Source organism: Lutra lutra, chromosome 2 (genome assembly GCF_902655055.1).
Source record: "Lutra lutra chromosome 2, mLutLut1.2, whole genome shotgun sequence".
Lineage (NCBI taxonomy): Eukaryota > Metazoa > Chordata > Mammalia > Carnivora > Mustelidae > Lutra > Lutra lutra.
In genome coordinates this window covers 197,397,999-197,418,836 of record NC_062279.1, presented here as the reverse complement: position 1 = coordinate 197,418,836, position 20,838 = coordinate 197,397,999, and the positions used below count along the sequence as shown (strand labels likewise).

The 20,838-nt window shown below is 34.4% G+C and overlaps 1 protein-coding gene across 1 annotated transcript in view; it reads left to right on the top strand.

The window, feature by feature from the left end:
- The window catches only part of UBA6 (ubiquitin like modifier activating enzyme 6), an 84,559-nt gene that overhangs the window by 11,619 nt on the left and 52,102 nt on the right, over positions 1-20,838 (top strand). The window contains 8 exon segments of the mRNA XM_047719434.1: positions 11,501-11,549; positions 11,551-11,596; positions 12,540-12,550; positions 16,611-16,694; positions 16,696-16,724; positions 17,088-17,112; positions 17,114-17,140; positions 17,142-17,201. Of these exon segments, the coding sequence (XP_047575390.1) occupies positions 11,501-11,549; positions 11,551-11,596; positions 12,540-12,550; positions 16,611-16,694; positions 16,696-16,724; positions 17,088-17,112; positions 17,114-17,140; positions 17,142-17,201 (331 nt within the window).

Genomic DNA, 20,838 nt, shown 5'->3' with positions numbered 1-20,838 from the left:
GATAGTTATATATGTGTCTTCATATGAAAAACTAATAACTGTACAGAAAGAACTGTATGAGACATTTTTGTATTACCATCAAGTATTCATTGTGTAGAACATCATATGCAAAACTCATAGAAGTGGATAGCCTGTCCTTACATAGGCCTAAGATGAATATGTAATACAAAATTAATATGTTATCTTAGTGTTTCATATCTTCGCTTTCAAAGAATTGCATTACTCTACAGTTTGACCCCCTTTCTCTCATCATTGAGAAACTGCTTATCAGCTAATTACAAGTAAGTGGGTTTTTTAGAAGATGTAACAATGTTTCCAGTACTGTCTAGATGTATGGCTACAGTAATATATGCCATAAAAATTTTGCAAGGATTTACTCATTAATATGTAAGCTACACTACCATGAAGCAATTGAATTGTTTTTGCTAGGCTACCAAAAGCAATCCTAGTGCTGCTGCTTTGTTTTTAATATGGATTGTTAAACCTATAAATAAATATGGCTTGTTTTCACGTTATCTTTTTATTTTTGATGGCTAATGTTAATAATACATATAACATCTACAGTATTTTGTATCATGTAAGACAATAAGACAGCATTAATATAGGTACTGATGGGCAGTTCATCTTATAAACAGATGATGATAATTTACAGTATCAATATAGTACAGTACTGTAAATGTATTTTCGTTATATGATTTTTTAATAACATTTCCTGTAGCTTACTTCATTGTAAGAATACGGTATATAATACACAGAACGTACAAAACATGTTAATTGACTGTTTTTGTTACTGGTAAAGCTTCCAGTCAACAATAGGCTATTACTAGTTAAGCTTTTGTGAGTCAGAAGGTATACACAGATTTTTGACTGTGTGGAGGGTTGGTACCAGTCCCTAACCCTAACATTGTTTAAGAATCAGCTGCCTTTGTTTTTTGAGTGAGCTTTGAGAGTTTGTCTCTTTCGGAGAATATGTTTGTATCTCAGTGGTTGAATTTAGAGGCATAAAATTGTTTTTAGTTTTCTGTGAATACCCTTTTTAATGTCTATAGAATCTGAAATGATGTTCCTTCACTCATTTCTATTACTGATCTTTTTTTTTTTTTCCTGATCATTCTGGCTAGAGGTTTATTGATTTTATTTTATTCTCAAAGAACCAGCTTTTAGTTTAATTGATTTTCCATATTATTTTTCTGTTTTGTATCTCTGTGATTTCTGTTCTTTTGGGGATTTTTCTTTGGCTGACTTTGATATTAATTTGCTTTTCTTTTTCTAATTACTTTTTTAGTTAAGTTTTTTATTTAATTTCCAGTCTTATATTAGTTTCAGGTGTAAAGTACGATGATTCAGCAATTCTATACATTATTCAGTGCTTATCAGGTTAAGTATACTCTTTAATCGCTATCACCTATTTCACCTATTCCCTCCCCCCCCACAAACCCTCCCTTTGGTAACCATCAGTTTGTTCTCTATAGTCAATTTCTTTATCTGTTTTTTTTTCCTTCAATTTGTTGTTTTCTAAAATTCCACGTGAGTGAAGTCATACAGTGTTTGCTGTTCTCTGTCTTACTCTGCTTGACCTTATACTCTCTCGCTTCATCCATGTTGTAGGAAATATGATTTCATTCTTTTTTGTGACTAAATGGTATCCGATTTTATATACGTACCACATCTTCTTTATTCATTCATCTATAAATGAACAATTAGGCTACTTCCATAATTTGCCTATAGTAAATAATGCTGCAAGAAACAGAGGTGCATGATGAATGATGAATTAGTGATGAATTCGTGTTTTGTATTTTTGGGGTAAATAAGCAGTAGTTTGATTAGTGAATAGTAGAATAGTTATATTTTTAACTTTCTGAGGAACCTCCATACTGTTTTCCACAGTGGTTGCACCAGCTTGCATTCCCACAAACAGTGCATTAGGGTTCCTTTTTCTCCACATCCTCACCAACATCTGTTGTTTCCTGTGTTTTTGATTTTAGCTGTTCTGACAGGTGTTAGGTCATATCTCATTGTGGTTGATTTGCACTTCCCAGATGATGAGTGATGTTAAGCATCTTTTCATGTGTCAGCCATCTATATGTTGTCTTTGAAGAAAAGTTTGTGTCCTCTGCCCATTTTTAAATTGGAGTATTTGGGGGTTTTGGGGTGTTGAGTTGTATAAGTTCTTTATATATTTTTTATTCTAGCCCTTTATTAGATATGTCATTTACAAATAATTTTGTCCCACTCAGTAGGTTGCTTTTTAGTTTCGTTGACTATTTTCTTCACTGTGCAGAAGCTTTTTGTTGTAGTTCTAATAGTTTATGTTTGCTTTTATATCCCTTGCCTCGGGAGACATATCTGGAAAAATGTTCCTATGGCCAGTGTCAGAGAAGACATTATTGCCTGTACTCTCTTCTAGGATTTTTATGGTTTCAGGTTTCACATTTAGGTCTTTTATCCATTTTGAATTTATTTTTGTGCTTGGTATAAGAAAGTGGTCCAGTTTCATTCTTTTGCATGTTGCTGTCCAGTTTTCCCAATACCATTTGTTGAAGAGACTTTTTTTCATTGGATATTCTTTTCTCCTTTGTTGAAGATTAATTGACCATATAATTATGAGTTCATTTCTGGGCTTTCTATTCTGTTTCTTTGATCTATATTTTAATTTTTGTGCCAATGCCATATAGTTTGATTACTACAGCTTTTTAATATAACTTGAAGTCTGGAATTGTGATACCTCCAGTTTTGTTTTTCAAGATTGCTTTGGCTATTGAGGATCTTTTGTGGTTCCATACAAATTTTAGGATTGCTTGTTAATAGTTCTGTGAGAAATGCTATTGGTATTTTGATAGGGAATCTAAATTTGTAGATTGCTTTGGTAGTATAGACATTTCAATAGTATTTGTTCTTTCAGTCCATGAGCATGAAATGTCTTTAATTTCAATTTATTACATCAGTGTTTTATACTTATCTGATTACAGATCTTTCACTTCTTTGGTTGAGTTTGTTCCTAGATATTTTATTATTCTTGGTGCAATTGTAAATGGGATTTTTTTCTTAATTTCTCTTTTTGCTGCTTGATTATTAATGTATAGAAATGCAGCAATTTCTGTATGTTGATTTTCTATCCTGCAACTTTACTGAATTCATATATTCTATTTTTTTGGTGGAGTCTTTAGTGTTTTCTATATATAGTTTCATATCATCTGCAAATAGTGGAAGTTTTACTTCTTACATCTTTACTTCATACTTCTTTTATTGCTGTGGCTAGCACTTTTAGTATTGTGTTTGAATGAAAGTGGTGAGAATGGACATCTTTGTCTTATTCCTGACCTTAGGGGAAAAGCTCTCAGTTTTTTCCCATCATATATGATGTTCACTGTGGATTTTTCAGATAAGGTCTCTATTATGCTGAGATATGTTCCCCTCTGAACCTACTTTGTCGAGGGTTTTAATCATGAATGGCTATTAAATTTTGTCAGATGCTTTTTCTGCATCTATTGAAATGATCATAATGCTTTTTATCCTTTCTGTTGCTGGTGTGATGTTCTTTTTCTAATTTCTTAAAGTGAAAGTTGAGATAATCAATTTTTGAGACCTTTATTCTTTAGTAATATGTCCATTTCATGCTAAAAATGTCCCTCTAAACACTGCATTTTATGTGTCTCACAGATACGACTTCATTTTCATTCAGTTCAGAAAGCTATAATTTTTTTTATTTTTTTATTTTTATTTATTTATTTTTTTTACTTGTAGGTCATTTGGAAGTGTATTATTTGGTTTCCAGGTACTGAGAGATTTTTCAGAGACTTTTCTGTTGTTAATCTCTAATTCAGTTCCATTGGTATCTGTGGATAAGCTTTGCATGACAACTTTTTTTTTTAGTGTTTTGCTGCAGAATATGGGTTATCTTGCCATTGTTCTATGTGCATTTGAAAAGAATGTGTGTTCTGTTGTTTACTGGATTGTCCTATCAATGTCAAATTGATTGATAGTGTTTTCGGATATTCTAGTTCATAACTGATTTTCCGTCCACTCTTTATACCAACTGAGAAAGGCATGTTGTCTTTCATTTTGTATTTGAACATTTGTGTTTAGACCATTTACATTAAATGTGAAACCCTGATACTATTTTTCTTTCTAATTGTCATCTCTTACTAGTGTTCCATTTTTTCTGTAGTTTTTTTAATAGTAGAGCATTTTTTATCATTATATTTCATCTTCTTTGTTGGCATATTATTATACTTTTGCTTTGTTTTGTGATTATTTTATGGTATGTACCATATATTGTTAATATATTAAAATAATCTGTCACTTCCTGTATGTTATGGGGATGTTAAAACAATATACTTCTGTTTCTCCTGTCCCAGGATTTCATTTATTATTGTCTTACGTTTTACTTCTATATATGTTACACATTTGCAGTTCGTTACTGTTCTGGGCTTAAATAGTCAACTGTCTTTAAAGGAGAATTTTTAAATAACAAGAAAGTATTTTATATTTATTCACATATTTGTCATTTCTGGTATTCTCTATTCCTTTGTGTAAGTTAAAATTTCTGCCTAGTATCATTTTTCATCTCCCGGAAGATTTAGTGTAACATTTCTTATTGTGAAGGTCTGTCAGCAATGAATTCTTTCGGTTTTTGTATGTCTAAAAAACTCTTTACTTTCTTTTTTGAAATTGAGTATAGAATTCCACATTGACAGTTTTTTCCCTTCAGTGCTTTTAAAATGTTGGGCCACTATTACTGATCTGAGTACTTCCTGGAAGAAAGTTAGTTGTCATTCTTATCTTTCTTAGGTGAATAATGTGCCCTATTTTCTCTGATTGCTTTTAATACTATCTCTTTGTCCTGGTTTAAACAATTACAATATGCCTTGGTATAGTTCCCTTCATATTTCTTATTCTTGGATTTGTTCACATTGTGGTGTGTGAGTTGATTGATTGTGTTCCTGGAAAAATTCTAGCCATTAGACCTTTAAATATATTTTTATCTCTCTTTTTCTCCAGTCTCTTTCAGGGACTCTAATTGTTGTTCCACAACTCATTTATGCTCTGGGCTTTTTGGGTTTTTATTCAATCTCTGTGTTTAATTTTGGAAGTCTTCTGTTCCTGTATCTTCAAGTTCACTTCTGCAGAGTTGAGTCTATTAATTCCATCCAGGATTTTTTTTCATCTTAGATATTATGGCTTTTATCTTTAGAAGTTTTGCTGCTCATGCTTCCCTCTACCTTCTTGAGCATATGGATTATATTTATAATTATTTCCAACATATTTGTCTATAAAGTCTGTCATCTGTGTCATTCCTAAGTCTGTTCTATTGTGAATTTTTCTATTCATTATAAATTGTATTTCTCTACTTTTTTGAAAACCTTTTTCATATATGTCAGACATTGTGAATTTTTACCTTTTTTTACCTTTTTGGGTACTGCATCATTTTGAATTCCTCTAAATTCTTAAGCTTTGTTGAGAGACCCAGTTAAATTACTTGAAAACAATTTGTTTTTTTCAGTTTGCATTTTAAGCTTTGTTAGGCAAGATTAGAGGAGACCTAAGTCTGAGGCTAATTTTTTGCCCACTATTGATATATCCTTCTGAGTATTCACATTTTCCACTTGGGTGGAGAGGAACACAAACTATTTCTGGCCCTGTTTAAATAACCATCATTGTTTCACCAGCCCCTCTCAGGTTGTTCTTTCCCCAGCTTGATGTTGTTTCTTCATATGCACTTGCTGATCTTGCTCAGCTAAAGACTCAAGGAGAACCCTCTATAAATCTCTGGTGCTCTATCTGAGCATCTCTCTGCTTTCAAATTTTAGCCTTCTTGAATTCACAGCCCTATCTCTTCAATTCAGGGAGACCACCAAGTTCTATTTGGGTTCTCCTTCCTCCACTGCAGCCTGAAAAGTAAGTAGCTAGCACATTCATAAGGCTCACCTCATTTGTTTTTCTTTGAGATTACTGTCCTGAGATGCCTGTTCTCTGTGCCAAAAGTCTGTTGTTTATTTATATTGTCCAGTTTCCAGTTGGTTAAGGTTGGCAGAGGATAAATCTGGTCCTGTTAATTCACCATGGCTAGAAGTAAAAATATTATATTTATTATGTATCTCTTACATGCCATTCTTTTCGATGATTTTCTTTTTCCTGTTACAGAATGCTTTTCCTTTTTTGATTATTTTTTAACTCCTATTAAGTCTTCAGAGTTTAAGTTGGATGAAACTCATTTGTGAAGCTTTCCATGACCTCCACTGATAGAGATAATTACTCTCTGTTCTGTATTTCAGATTCCCTTAGTTTCTAGTACTTTTGTATATAGTACTTGATAAAGAATTATTTGATTATTTATCTATCTCTCTCAATAACATGTCATAGGCATTCTGCTAAGTATTCCGTATATTTTTTCTTACTTAATTTAATCCTCATAGTACCCATTTGATGTTGTTAAGGTCTCCACACAGTGCCAGTGCCTGGTTAGAGATAGATATTTTAATAAATTTATGAGTACATGACAAAGATAATTGAAATCCATCCAGAAGAAAGTGATTAGTGTGTTGAGGGGGCCTCAAAGTGATGTTATGTTTGGAATGTTTAAGGAACTGGAGATGTTTAGTCTGAAGAAAGAAGACTCTGGAACCCGCATACCATCTTCAAATGTTCGGAGGGCTGTCGCATTGAAGAGGGATTAGACAAGTTCCCTATGGTCCCAAGGAAGTAAAATTAGGACTAGTGGGTGAAAACTGTAGGGAGATAACCACACCTTTATGAAAGGGAGAATCTTTAATGAATGGGGCTCTCTAAAAGCAGGGTAGATAACTTGGTAACTTCTTTCCACTGAATACTCCACTAATATTTTGAGTATCCACTTAATAGAGTAAACTGTAATATAACAGTGCTGGACTTGAGGTTATACTCTAGGCTCTTTAAATCCCATCTCTACTACTTACTAACAAAATGAACTTCATGGGATTTAAGTGTCAATCTCAAAGTACCTGACATTGCCTAACACAAAATAGGTACTTAATTAGTACCCTTCCCCTTGGTGGTCAGACATTAAAAAGGTAGATAATTTAGGTAGCTGCTGAGAATCTGTCTGAGATTTTATGATTCTTTGGAAAACTTTGATTCATTTATCTTTGTTTTATCCTTTTGTCTGTAAGATCTTTGTCATTTATAACCAAATTTGTGTCATGGCTATTCGTTATTAAGTAATCTTCAGAATAATTCATGGGAACAAGTATGAGATGAAAAACATTTTTTTAACCTAGTTCCTCTGACTCTGAACATAGGAAAAAAAGGACTCAAGTCCTCTGCCAGGTAGAACGTAAACATGTTTTTGTTCTTATGTGCCAATTTTTAACAAATTGTTTTTGTGTGTGTTTATAATGTGCCAGGCCCTGTTAATCCACTGAGAATACAGTAGTAAAAAAAGGAAAGGCCCTGCCTTAAGGAATCTGCAGTCTCCTAGGAATACTAGACAAGTAGCAAAATACCCTGTGATTAATGTTGTAATAGCTTGAATGTAGGATGTTATGAGTGCACATAAAAGATGATCCAGCACTGTCTTGAGTAAGTTTAGGTGTCGGAAGACATATCAAGGGGGAAAGTAATATATAAGCCAAGACAGGCAGAAAATATTGAGGGAGAGGGATACTCCAGAAAAATGTCTCATGGCCAAAGACAACATACCACGTTTGGGGAACTGAAAAGCTTTAGCCCACCAAGAACGTGGAGTTTGATGGAGGAGTGACAAAAGATGAGACCAGAGAGACAAGCAGAGACTAGCTTATGAACAGCCTTGTGACTAATCAGAATCTAGACTTTATCATAAGGGAAATAGGAAACCATTGAAGTTTTGTTTTTTTTTTTAAGATTTTATTTATTATTTGACAGAGAGAAATCACAAGTAGGCAGAGAGGCAGGCAGAGAGAGAGGAGGAAGCAGGCTCCCTGCTGAGCAGAAAGCCCGATGTGGGGCTTGAACCCAGGACCTGGGATCATGACCTGAGCCGAAGGCAGCGGCTTAACCCACTGAGCCACCCAGGCGCCCCACTATTGAAGTTTTTAAAGCAGAAGAATGATTTGACCAGATTTGTATTTCAAAAAGATTATTCATGTTAGTAGGAAGTTAATAGATTATATATAAAACTGAAGAATATGAAATAAAAGTGTAAACATATTACTGGAAAAAAGGGGGGCTAACTTTTTAGAAGACACAGCTTAAAGAATTGAGAGTGGTTGCCTTTGATGTATAGAAATCTGAATTAGGAAGAGTTAGGGAACTGATTTTTTTTTTTTTTAATTATTCCTCCGGTAAACCTTATTGGAGTGATTTGACTTTCTTAATCTACATTGTAGCAGAGTGGGTAAGAGTGGATGATCCCAATGTCTTGTGATCAAGCCCACATCTGGCTCCCTGTGCAGCGGGGTGCCTGTTTCTCTCTCTTCGACTCCCCCTGCTTGTGCTCGCTCTCTCTCTCTCAAATAAATAAATAAAATTTTTTTAAAAAAAGTAAAGTATGGATGCTAAGACCAGACTGCCTGAATTGAGTCTTATTTCTACTATTTATAAATTAATTAATTCTCTGTGCTCAAGTTTTCCTTTCTGTAAAAATGGAAAAATAATAGAACTTGTAGAATTTAGTGAGGATTAAATGAGTTAATACAAGGGAAAACCTAAACAGTGTGGTGCATAATATATACTCAGTGTTAGCAGTTTTGCTTACATGTCAGCACTGCTGAGGTACTAATATACAAGAATAGACAAATTTACTATTATATTGGTGGAGGAGTTTAAATGTTGCTTTTAGTAATCAAGAGAACAAGCAGACAAAAAAATCAGAATGGGAATAGAATTCATCAACAGGGATATTAAAATTAATGTAACAGTGTATATGCTGTAATGTATATACAGTGTATATACTGTAATGTAACAGTATATAAACAGTATATAACAGTATATAAAGAATGTTGCATCATGACCAGCTGTTGAGTACATTCTGTTCAAGAGCACATTGCAACATTTGCAAATTTTCAAATACTAAAAAATGAAATCATATAGATTGTGATATCTATTCACAATGCATTTAGGCTAGAAGTTAACACAAAAGGTAGCTAGAATATTCCCCATGAAATTACAAGTTTAAAATACACTTCAGATTAACCCAAAAGTTAGAAAAGAATCGTAATTAAAACTGGAAAATAATGAAGTAGTATGTGTCAAAACTTGGGGTGCTGTTTAAAATCAGTTCAAGTTTTACATCTGTATTTTAGAAAAGAAAACGTGGGCTGCCTGGGTGGCTCAGTGGGTTAAGCCTCTGCCTTCAGCTCAGGTCATGATCTCAGGGTCCTGGGATCGAGTCCCACATCAGGCTCTCTGCTAGGCAGGGAGCCTGCTTCCTCCTCTCTCTCTCTCTCTCTCTCTTTCTCTCTACTTGTGATCTCTCTCTGTCAAATAAATAAAATCTTTAAAAAAAAAAATGAAAACTAATAAGTTTTTATTTCAGGAAATAGGAAAAAAGTAAAATAGAAGACACCAGCCAAGGGCTAGCCTTGTCAACAGGCTAATGATCAGATCTACTGTTAACTTTTTCCTACATGTTAAGGATGTGAAACTACAGGGAATTTGATAGTTGTTTGGTACACTTAAGATAAACAGTATGGCATTATCTAACAAAGTTGATCCCTGCATTTCCTCTCCTAGATATATAATAATATCTGTCTGTCTATCTGTATCTCTGTAGAAACGACTGTGTACACATGTGTATCACTAGACACATCTAAGAATGCTGATAGTCTCACTATAAGTAACTGTCCAAAAATATAGAATAGCAGGGGTGCCTGGCTGGCTCAGCCAGGAGAGCATGTGACTCTTTATCTCAGGGTTTTAAGTTTGAGGCCCACATTGGGTATAGAGATTACTAAGTAAATAAATAAACTTAAAAAAAAATTCGTTCCACAAAACTATAGAATAGTTAAATTGTGTTATTGCAGTAGAACAGTACAATATAATAGAATAAAACTGAAAATCAGTAGCCATGTGCACTGATAATAAATAAATCTCATAAATACAATATCATTCAAAAGAGGGGATGGCACAGAAGACAATATTCAAAATGATCCCATTTATATAAAGTTCCAGAACAGACAATACTTAAATATATTGCCTAGAATTACACAAATAAGAGTGGCAAGACTGTATCATACACAATTCCATACATATCATAGTAGATGATCAGCAAGTATTTGATGAATAAGTGGATGTTTTGGCTCTCTGAAACAGAAATGGTAAATACTGACTTAAAAAGAAAAGTCTAAGTTTTATTTTGCAGGAATAAGGAAGGAGGGGTGCCTGGGTAGCTCAGTTGTTTAAGCATCTGTCTTGGACTCAGGTCTGATCCCAGAGCCCACATTGGGCTCCCTGCTCATCGGGGAGCCTGCTTTTCCCTCTGCCACTCCCCCTGCTTGTGTTCTCTCTCTCTTACTGCATCAAATAAATAAATAAAGGAATAAGGAAGGTGATAACATATAAATGATGTTTATAAAGTTTGTTCTGACTAGACAAGAAAACCATTTTCAGGCTTTTAAATTGAATATGAATAGCTGAAATACAGAAATTAAATAAACATCTATATACTAAACACTAAACATTAAACCAGCATGTATATTATGAATTTTTTTAAAAAGTACTTGTAAACCAAGGGATTCACTTACTTGTACTTAACTCATCTTTCAGTGATTGTTGTAAGAATCCATTGGAATGTCCATTATCTTCAAAAACTTGATACAGCATCAAGTTTTTCACTGTTCTTTCAAGTTAATTTTCTGTTGCCTTTATTACTGTATCTGACTTTTTAAAATAGCCAATATGTATTTTTTGAAGTACGTGTTCTGATGCTACCTTATGGCTATTAGTATGGATGGCTTAATAAGATCCCTTATATACTTTATCAGCATTTGTTTTTAAAGTAATGTTTGGGGGCACCTGGCTGGCTCAGTTGATAAAGAATGTGACTCTTAATCTTGAGGTCAGGAGTTTGAGCCCTATGTTGGGTGTAGATATTACTTATAAAAAGATATAAATAAAATTACATTAGAAAACTGCTGTACGTCACCTAAACTCCAAGAAGGAAACCAAATTTTTGGCTCAGAAATCCCATTTATAGTGAAAGGTCTACAGGGGAGATAACAAACTCAGATGCCTGTAGTGGCCCCTGAGGTAATAAATGAAGGGAGCAGAATAGGGACTGTGTCAGATCTAGAGCACGTAGTTATCCCTGTCTAAACAGGACAACTCAACTCCATCTGTTTGTTGCTATGAGAGAAGATGGGCCAGATCTCAGTTTTCTTCAAAATATGTCATATATTTGGCAGTTAATTTAGAAATATTAAATACTGTGATCCAAACCATGTCTGTGACAGGATCTGGTTGCTATGCTATTCATTTACAAACATCTTTAAAGGATATGTAGTTTTGGTGAAATAATTTATTGTTTTTTATTGTTTACCTATAGTCGACAGAGGTATGTTCTTGGAGACACAGCAATGCAGAAGATGGCCAAGTTCCCATGTTTTCTTAAGTGGTATGGGTGGTCTTGGTTTGGAAATTGGTAAGTAGTATTTTACATATAATTTTCGATGACACCTCGAGCAACATAAATTAAAGAATTTAATTTCTTTTCCTTGTATGTATTATTCCTATAAAGGAAATTAGATCCAAACCTTGAGAAGATTCAGTTTTGGGTCTGTTTCTTTTTTCTCTTCTCTCTCTCTCTCTCTCTCTCTCTCTTCTCTCTCTCTCTCTTTTTTTTTTTTTTTTTTTTTTTTAGGATTTACTTATTATTAGAGAGAGTAAGCACAAGCAAGGGGAAGGAGCAGAGGGAAGAAGCAGATTCTCTACTGAGCAGAGAACCTGACCTGGGGCTCAATACCAGGACTCTGGGATCATGACCTGAGTCAAAGGCAGACACTTAACCAACTGAGCCACCCAAGTGCCCCTTGACAACATATTTTTTTAAAGATTATATTTATTTATTTGACAGACAGAGATGCAAGTAGGCAGAGAGGCAGGCGGGGTGGGGGCAGGCTCCGCACTGAGCAGAGAGCCCGATGCAGGGCTTGATCCCAGGACCCTGAGATCATGACCCTAGCCGGAAAGCAGAGGCTTTAACCCACTGAGCACCCAGGTGCCCCTCATAATACTATTATATTCTTCCACAAAGAACTGGTAATGACTCTTTCGCTTTTCTTTGTGATTTTAATAGCCATTAATAATCATTTCTGTATCTTTAATTGATTATGATAGAGCACTACACACATATTTATAACAACCTGTCTGAAATAATACAGTAAAACTTTAGTGTATATATACCTCAGTGCGGTATGATTATAGAAAATTTAACTTTTTCCTTTTTGTTCATCTGCATTTTCTAAGGAACTAGTATTTTTAGGTAGTAAAAAGTTAAAATTCTCCAGAGTTGTGACCCAAGCTCCATCCAAATGATTCTAATATACATTTCCTAATATTAAGCTATTTTTCTTTCTCCTTCATAGCAAAGAATCTGGTCTTGCCGGAAATTAGGTAAGTGAATAAACATCCTTGATTAAAGTTAGTTGTTTGTTTGTAATTTTTTTTTTTTTTTTTTTTTTTTTTTTTGCTCATCATTAGTGGCAATATTTTTTACATTTTGGCCTAATATTGCTGCTGCTTCATTTAGTAGCAAAATTGTTTTAATTCTGTATTTCTTCTTTTTACAAAAAAAACTATATAGAAAATTTCAAAATTTTATGAGACTAGAATAATCTTAACAAAACCCCATGTACCCCATCATGCAACTTCAGTTACTTGCTCATAGACAATTTGTTCCATGTTATCTCTTTCCCATTCCCCATTGTTCCCAAGCCACCAAATTATTTTGATATAAAACTCAAACATCCACATAGGGGAAGGGAAGGAAAAATAAAATAATTTATTATTCTATTGAAAACTGAGGAGGATACAAACCATAAGAGACCCTGAATTCAATGAAAAGGACTGAGGGTTGCAGGAGGGGAGGTGGGAGGGAGGGGATAATTGGGTATCAGCATTAAGGAGGGCACTTTGATGTAATGAGCACTGGGTGTTATTTGCAACTGATGAATCACTAAATTCTACCCCTGAAACTATTTAAAAAAAAAAAAAACCCTCAGACATCCTACTATAGCATCCTTAAATATATTAGTATATATCTCTAAATGATAAGGGTTGCCTTGTTGAAAGCATAACCACAATACCATTTTCACAACCTAAAAATGTAACCAATTCCTTAATAGCATTGTCTTAGTTAGCTGTTGCTGAAAACAAATTACCCAAAACTTAGCAACTGAACACTTATCAGGGAGCAACCTTAGCTGGTTCCTCTCTTTGGGGATCTCTCATGAGGCTCCACTCACGATATTAGCAGGGCGTCTGCATTCATCTCCGGGCTAGGGAAAGAATCTGCTTCCAAGCTCCTTCACATAGTGATTGACAAGATTCAGTGGCAGGGTAGTTCCACTTCACATTCTCAACTTCAGTTCCTTGCTGGTCTTGGTTGGAGGTTACCCTCACTCTGAATGTGACCGTTCCATAGGACAGCTCGCAATGTGGCAGTTTGCTTCATCAGAGTAAGCTAGCAAGAAGACAAGAAAGGGAGTGTCCTAGCAAAACAAATCACAGTCTTTTGTAACCTAATTTCAGAGGTGACATTGCATTAACCATGCTTGTTTGCTAAAAGCAATTCACTAGTTTATGAATGTTAGGAAAGGGAATTACACGAAGACCTGAATAAACAGGAATGGGAGCCATTAAGGCTGTCTTACAGCCCTTGCTACCTCAGTCATCAAATATCTAGTTAGAGTTCTAATTTTCCCAGTTGTCTTATGAAAATTTTGTTTTGTTCTAATCAGGATCCAAGTCAAGTCCATGTACTGAACTTGATTTCTTTCAATGTATAGATTGCCCTTCCCTGATTTTTTTCCCTTACAATGTACTCGTAAATGAAACCAGGTCATTTATCACATACACATTGCCCTTGTATTTCCTGTAAATGGTAAGTTCTATCCAAGATTTCAGATTCAGATTTGGTTTTTTTTGGACTTTTCTTTTTTATTGCTTCACAGATAATTTTTGTTTTCTCATAGGAGAAAATCATCTCTGTTGGCATATGTTGGCCTTATTTTTCTGATTATTACTAGCTATTAATGATCATTGCCTAAATTCATTATTTTCATTAGGGCTAATGACTTCTAATTCTGTCATTTTCTTTTTATTTATTAGCTAGACTAATATTTTAGACTATTTTCCATCAATCACATATTTGGTTTCACTAAAGTGTAGTTCTGTACCTGTTTTAAAAGGCAGACTAGGGGCAATCTGGGTGGCTCAGTGGGTTAAGGCTCTGCCTTCGGCTCAGGTCATGATCCCCAGGATCTGGGATTGGAGCCCGAATCGGGCTCTCTGCTTAGCAGGGAGCCTGTCTTCCTCCTCTCTCTCTCTCTCTCTCTCTTCTGCCTGCCTCTCTGCCCTAATTGTGATCTCTGTCTGTAAAATAATAAATAAAATCTTTTTAAAATAAAATGAATAAAAATAAAAGGCAGAATAAATACTTTTTTTTCACCCCTTATTTATCAGGCTTCAAAATCATTAGCTTCCTGTCATCCCCCAACAGTGACTAGTGAAATTGTGTGGCATGTGTGTGCATGTGAACATCATCACAAACATGGATTTAAACATGTATAATTTGTTTTGATCAGTGTAGTTGTTATTCTCTTTGATGCTCAAATTGTTTCATCTTGCCTTATTGGGATCTTCATCAAGTTCTGGAGTCCTTCAGATACAACCCTAGTAGCCTTTGTCACTGATGGTCAAAGACTTTTCAGTGGACAGAGATAGAAAATTCATCATGAGTCAACACTGAAATTTCTGAGTTTCAAGTTTAGGATGATAGCATTTCTACCTCTTTAATTTTGTGATTTTGTATTTGTATCTCTTCTCTACTCTGAGGGTTTGAGTCTTAATGACAGCGACCTAATTATGTATTTGCTTTATCCTATGTTGTATTATACCTATTTATGACATAACTTTAGGTTAACAGTTTATTGTTAATAACAATATAATTATTGAACTCACTTTATGATTTTCTTTTTTATCCTTAGGAAAAATCCCATCCAGATTTGGCAGGCAAATTAACTACTTTTTAGAAAGTAGTAGTAGTGGATTTTTAGGGATCACTTTTTTAAATTTAACTTTTACTATTATAAGACATACATAATTCAAAGTGGAAGTAACAGTGGCACCTAGATGACTTGGTCGGTTAAATGTCCAACTCTTGATTTTGGCTCAGGTCATGATCTCAGGGTTATGAAATCAAGTCCCACCTTGGGCTCTGTGCTGGGCATGGAGCCTGCTTAAGATTCTCTCTCCTTCTCCCTTTACGTACCCCCTCCCTGGCCACATGCTCGTATTCTCTCTCTCTTAAAAAAAAAAAAAAAAAAAAAGACAGTAGAAATTATAAAGCAAGGTTTATTCAGGTTAGTCTACTTTCTCTCTATCTAATTCCCTCTTCCCTTATTAGGTTACTGCCTTTTTTCATGTTTTTAAATATAAGCAAATGCATACATACAAATATGCAAAATCACATATATGCATGGTATCCATATTTATCCCCACTTGCCTTTCTTAGATAAGGTGTCATACTTGCCTCCACCTTGTCCTTATCACTTAACAACATATCCTGGGATTACTCCCTAATGATAAATACTATATATTTCATTCTTTTTTTATAGCTGCATGGCTATACGCTGTATGGATGTATCATATATTATTACACAGTTCCTTGTTGGTGGGCATTTTTATTATCTTCAGTCTTTTCTATTACAAATAATATACAGTTAATACTTCTTGCACGTATGTCTTTTTTGTATCTTTTCCCAGTGTGTCTTTGTGATAGATTTTTAAACGTGGGATTGCTGTATCAAGAATAAAAGCACACTTTTGCTAGAGATTGCAAATTATTTCCCGTGAGGTTATGCCAATTCATATTCCCACCAATAATATATGAGAATGCCTGATCACCTCATTCACCAATAGAGTATATTGTCGAACTTTTGGATTTATACATTCTGATTAATGAGAAAAGGAATTTTCATTCTTGAGCAGGGTTGAACCTGCTTAAATTCTTTAATAAAAGGCCATATGCATTTCTTTTTCAATATACTCCATGTTCTTACACCTTGTCCCTTTTTCCGTAAGATCTCTAATGTAAGTTAAAAATGTTCTTTCCAATTAGTCAATTGTCTTTCTTACTTTGAACATAGAGCATTTGGAAATGTTTGCTTTTGTGAGTTCTTTTGATTTTTTGTATTTTGATTAATATAGCATGCTACTTTCCTAAATTAAAATTCTCTTATGGTTTAAAGTAGTTTTTCCTTTAATTTTCTTGGATTTCCAGGTGTATATGGTCATACTCTGTGTGAATGAATCCAACTTTGTATGCTTCCCAATTCTAAAGCTTTTAATTACCTTGTATTGTTTATTACACAGGATAATTCTGATACAATATAAATGGTATTGGAGATAGTTGTCTATTCCTGACTTTAACAGAGATTTTTTCTCTTTACAAGGCACTTACCATTCATGATACAGAAAAATGCCAAATGTGGGATCTAGGAACCAACTTCTTTCTCTGTGCAAGATGATGTTGTTAATATGAGAAACAGGTGAAGATAGGATATTTTGATGTATTATTGTAGGATTTTTTTTTTTTTTTTACTCTTGCAATTACTTAGAATATTTCTGTGTCCAGAGCACTAGTTCATTCAGAGTTGTTTGACTCATCACCATAAATTCACATCACCATAGAAAAATAAGTGTTAACATATACTTAAATAATTATTTATATTTTGTGAAATTTTTTAAGATACTCATATTGCTACCTAGAAATGCATTTAAGCTTGTTTAGGGTCTTTATTATTAAAAGACTTAATATGGAACCATAGGGGTACACTTTGAGATTAATGTCCAAGTATGAGAGATTGGAATATATTGAAGGAAAGAATAGTAAAAGTCTTTCTTTTTTTTAGGGCTGAAGCTGTGTACTTCAACATATGCAGAGCTAAATCCATTCGTTCATGTCAACATCATCTTCTGTTCCTTTAGATGAAACCACAGATCTCTCCTTCTTAGATAAATACCAGGTTGGTACTCTATTTATATTTATATTTATATGTTTTATACTTGATGTTATTGACAGATTATAAGGCAAATTGTTACATGTTATTTTAGTATACTAATTAATTAACCTAGTCTTTTGAACAGAACAGAAAATTTTAAGTTAAAAGACTTCCTTTAGAATAATACTTTTCTAATGCCTCATTTTAGGGAACACCCTGAGAACTACTGACAAAACCATTACATTTAACTAATGGTTTTGACTAATGACCATATACATGTGGAAACCCAGCTACTGTCACAGTAATGTTCATAAAAAACTACCCAGCATGTATTTCTAGCACACTGTCATTTCTTTCTCCTGCACCTACACGTCAGTTGGAGTTCAGCCGTTCTAGGCTGAACTCAAACTTGCAGAGTCTGTGTTTTGTTCTGTATGCCTCTCTTCTAGAACCAAGAGTCCACCAAGGACATGGTTTCATGCCAACAAAAGAAATGTGTAAAGTCAAGTCCAACTATCTAAGCACATTTCAAGCTTCTGTTCATGTTACTTCCATTAATATTTCATTGGCCAAGGCGAGTCACATGGTCAAGCCCGAAGTCCAGGAGCAGGAAAGTAGTACACTGCTCTTCCTAAGGCCATAGGCAAAGGATAATGTATAATCCAATGGCAGAGGAATAAAAAATGCCAGATCAACATTCAGTCTACTTTAGTTAAGATTAACTTTAGTTAACCTTAAATAGTAACAACGATTCTCCACACCTTAGATGTTTCAGAAGTGACTAGGTTAACCCTGATTTTCTCTGCAATTAAATTATGATATTACCCATTTAGAGAGAAGCACTCTGTTTCACCTTTACTTAGTACTTTTGACACTGTGTGACCGTGTGTGTGGGTTTTTACCCAACCAAGTAGTTCTCCAACTCCCTGGACACCTAGTTCAGTGTCCTACAGTTCAGTTCAGTTTTGACACTATACCTGGAGAAGATAGCTTCACATCCCATACAGTAAGGATTCATTTCCACGACAGCTCCCTTTTTGCCCCGTTTCTGACATGAATCACAAGTCGAGGTTGTTATCCTATGCTTCTAAAGACTGGCTATAAATCAGAGATTCCCACACCCCCCTCCCAGGGTCTAATTAATTTGCCAGAGCAGCTCACAGAATGCAGGAAAACAGTTTACTTACCAGATTGGTTTATTTAAAAAGCTGTAATTCCGGAACAGTCAGATGGAAGGGATGCATAGACGAATGTGTAGGGAAGAGGGCACACAGCTTTCATGCCCTCTCCAAGTATGGCAGCTTCACAGCACCTCCATGAATTCTGAAAGCTTTCTGAGCCACTAGTTCAGGGATTTTTATGAAGGCTTCATGATGAAAGCACAATTGATTACATGATTGATCTTTAGCAGTTAAGTATATCTCCAGCCCCTGTCTTCTCCATGGAGGTCTGAGACGTAGGACTGAAAGTTCTGAATTTTAAATCACAAGATTGGTTCCCCTAACAATCAGCCCCCCATCCTTAATGACATCCAAATGTCATTTCATTAATCTAAACTCAGGTGTAGCTGAAAGAGGCTTGTTATGAATAACCAAAGATGTTATTTCACCTTTATCACTCTGGAGCTATTTCAGGACTTGGTACAAAACTAAATACTATAACAAAAGATGCCTCAAATGCCTCAATAGCTCTTACATAGGAAATTATAAGAGTTTTTGGCTCTATGTGCCAGGAACCTTGGATAATGACCAAAAAGTATATTTATTATTATAATATCACACCAATTTTAAAACCAGCATAGGCTTCCATTCTGGACTAAATAACTTGAAATCCATCCTCTACAAAGATGCATAATGGACTTTCTAAGTAAAATTGTTTAATAGACTTCCTTGTTCTAAATTTTTTTATTAAAGTATAATTAACATTATATTAGTTTCAGGTATACAGTATAATGATTCAACAATTCTGTGCATTTCTTAATGTTCACCATGTTAAGTGTAGTCACTATCTGTCACCAATGTTATTACAATATTATTAATTATATTCCCAGTGCTGTACTTTTCATCTTTGTGACTTATTTATTTTAGAACTATAAGTTTGTACCTCATACCTCATCATCCTCTTTACCTATTTTACCAATCCCCCTATTCATCTCTCCCCAGCAACAACCATTTTGTTCTTTCTGTTTGAAGGCCGGGATTTTTGTTTGCTTCTTTGTTCATTTCTTTTATTTTTTTGGATTCTACCAACAAATGAGATCATAGAGTATTTGTCTTTGACTTATTTAATTAAGCATAATACTGAGCAGGCCCATCCATGTTGTTGCAAGTAGCAAGATCTTACTCTTTTTTATGGCTGAATAATATTCCATTATAGCTTTTCCTCCAGTTTGCATTCCCACCAACAGTGCAAAAGGGTTCCTTTATCTCCACATCCACGCCAATACTTGATATATCTTATCTTTTTGATTCTGATAGATGTGACATGGTACCTCGTTATAGTTTTCACTTGCATTTCTCTGATAATGAGTAACGTTGAGCATCTTTTCATCTGTTGGCCATCTGTATGTCTTTGGAAAATCTCTGTTCAGGTCCTCTGCTCATTTTTTAATCAGATTATTTGGAATTTTGGTGTTGTGTTGTATAATTTCTTTATATACTTTGCATATTAACCCCTTATCAGATAGATCATTTGTAGTATCTGCAAATGATAGGCTGTCTTTTCATTTTGTTGATGGTTTCCTTCACTGTTCCAAAGCTTTGATACAGTCCCAGAAGTTTATTTTTGCTTTTGTTTCCCTTGCCTAAGGTGACATATCTAGAAAAATGTTGTGGCCAATGTCAAAGAGATTACTGCCTCTGTTTTCTTCTGGCAGTTTTATGGTTTCAGGTCTCACATTTAGATCTTTATCTATTTTGAGTTCATTTTTGTGTTTGGTATAAGGAAGTGGTCCATTTTGATTCTTTTACATGTAGCTGTCCCAGTTTTCCTAGCACCATTTGTAAGAAAACTGCCTTTTCCCCACTGTACATTCTTGCCTCCTTTGTTTTAGATTAATTGAACATAAGGGCATAGGTAAGCATGGGTTTATTTCTGGGTTCTTTATTCTGTTGATCTATGTGTCTCTTTTTGTGCCAGTACCATAGTGTTTTTTTGTTTTTTTTTTCCATAGTGTTTTGATTACCTCAGCTTTGTAGTATATCTTGAAATCTGGGATTGTGATACCTCCAGTTTTGTTCTTCTTTCTCAAGATTGCTTGAACTGTTTAGAGTCTTCTGTGGTTTGTAGTATTTTTTAGTATTTTTGGTATTATATGTTGTAGTTCTGTGAAAAATGCTGTTGGTATTTTGAAAGGGATTGCATTAAATCTATAGATTGCTTTGAATAGTATGGACTTCTTAACAGTATTAATTCTTCTAATCCATGAGCATGGAATATCTTTCCATTTGTTGTATTGTGTCTTTAATTTCTATTGTCAGTGTTTCAGTTTTATCTCCTTGGTTTTATTTTTAGATTTTTTTTTTTTGTGCCATTGTAAATGAGATTGTTTTCTTAATTTCTCTTTCTTCTACTTCATATTGGTATATAAAAAGAGATTTCTCTATATTAATTTTGTAAACTGTGATTTTACTGAACTCATGTATCAGTTCTCATAGTTTTT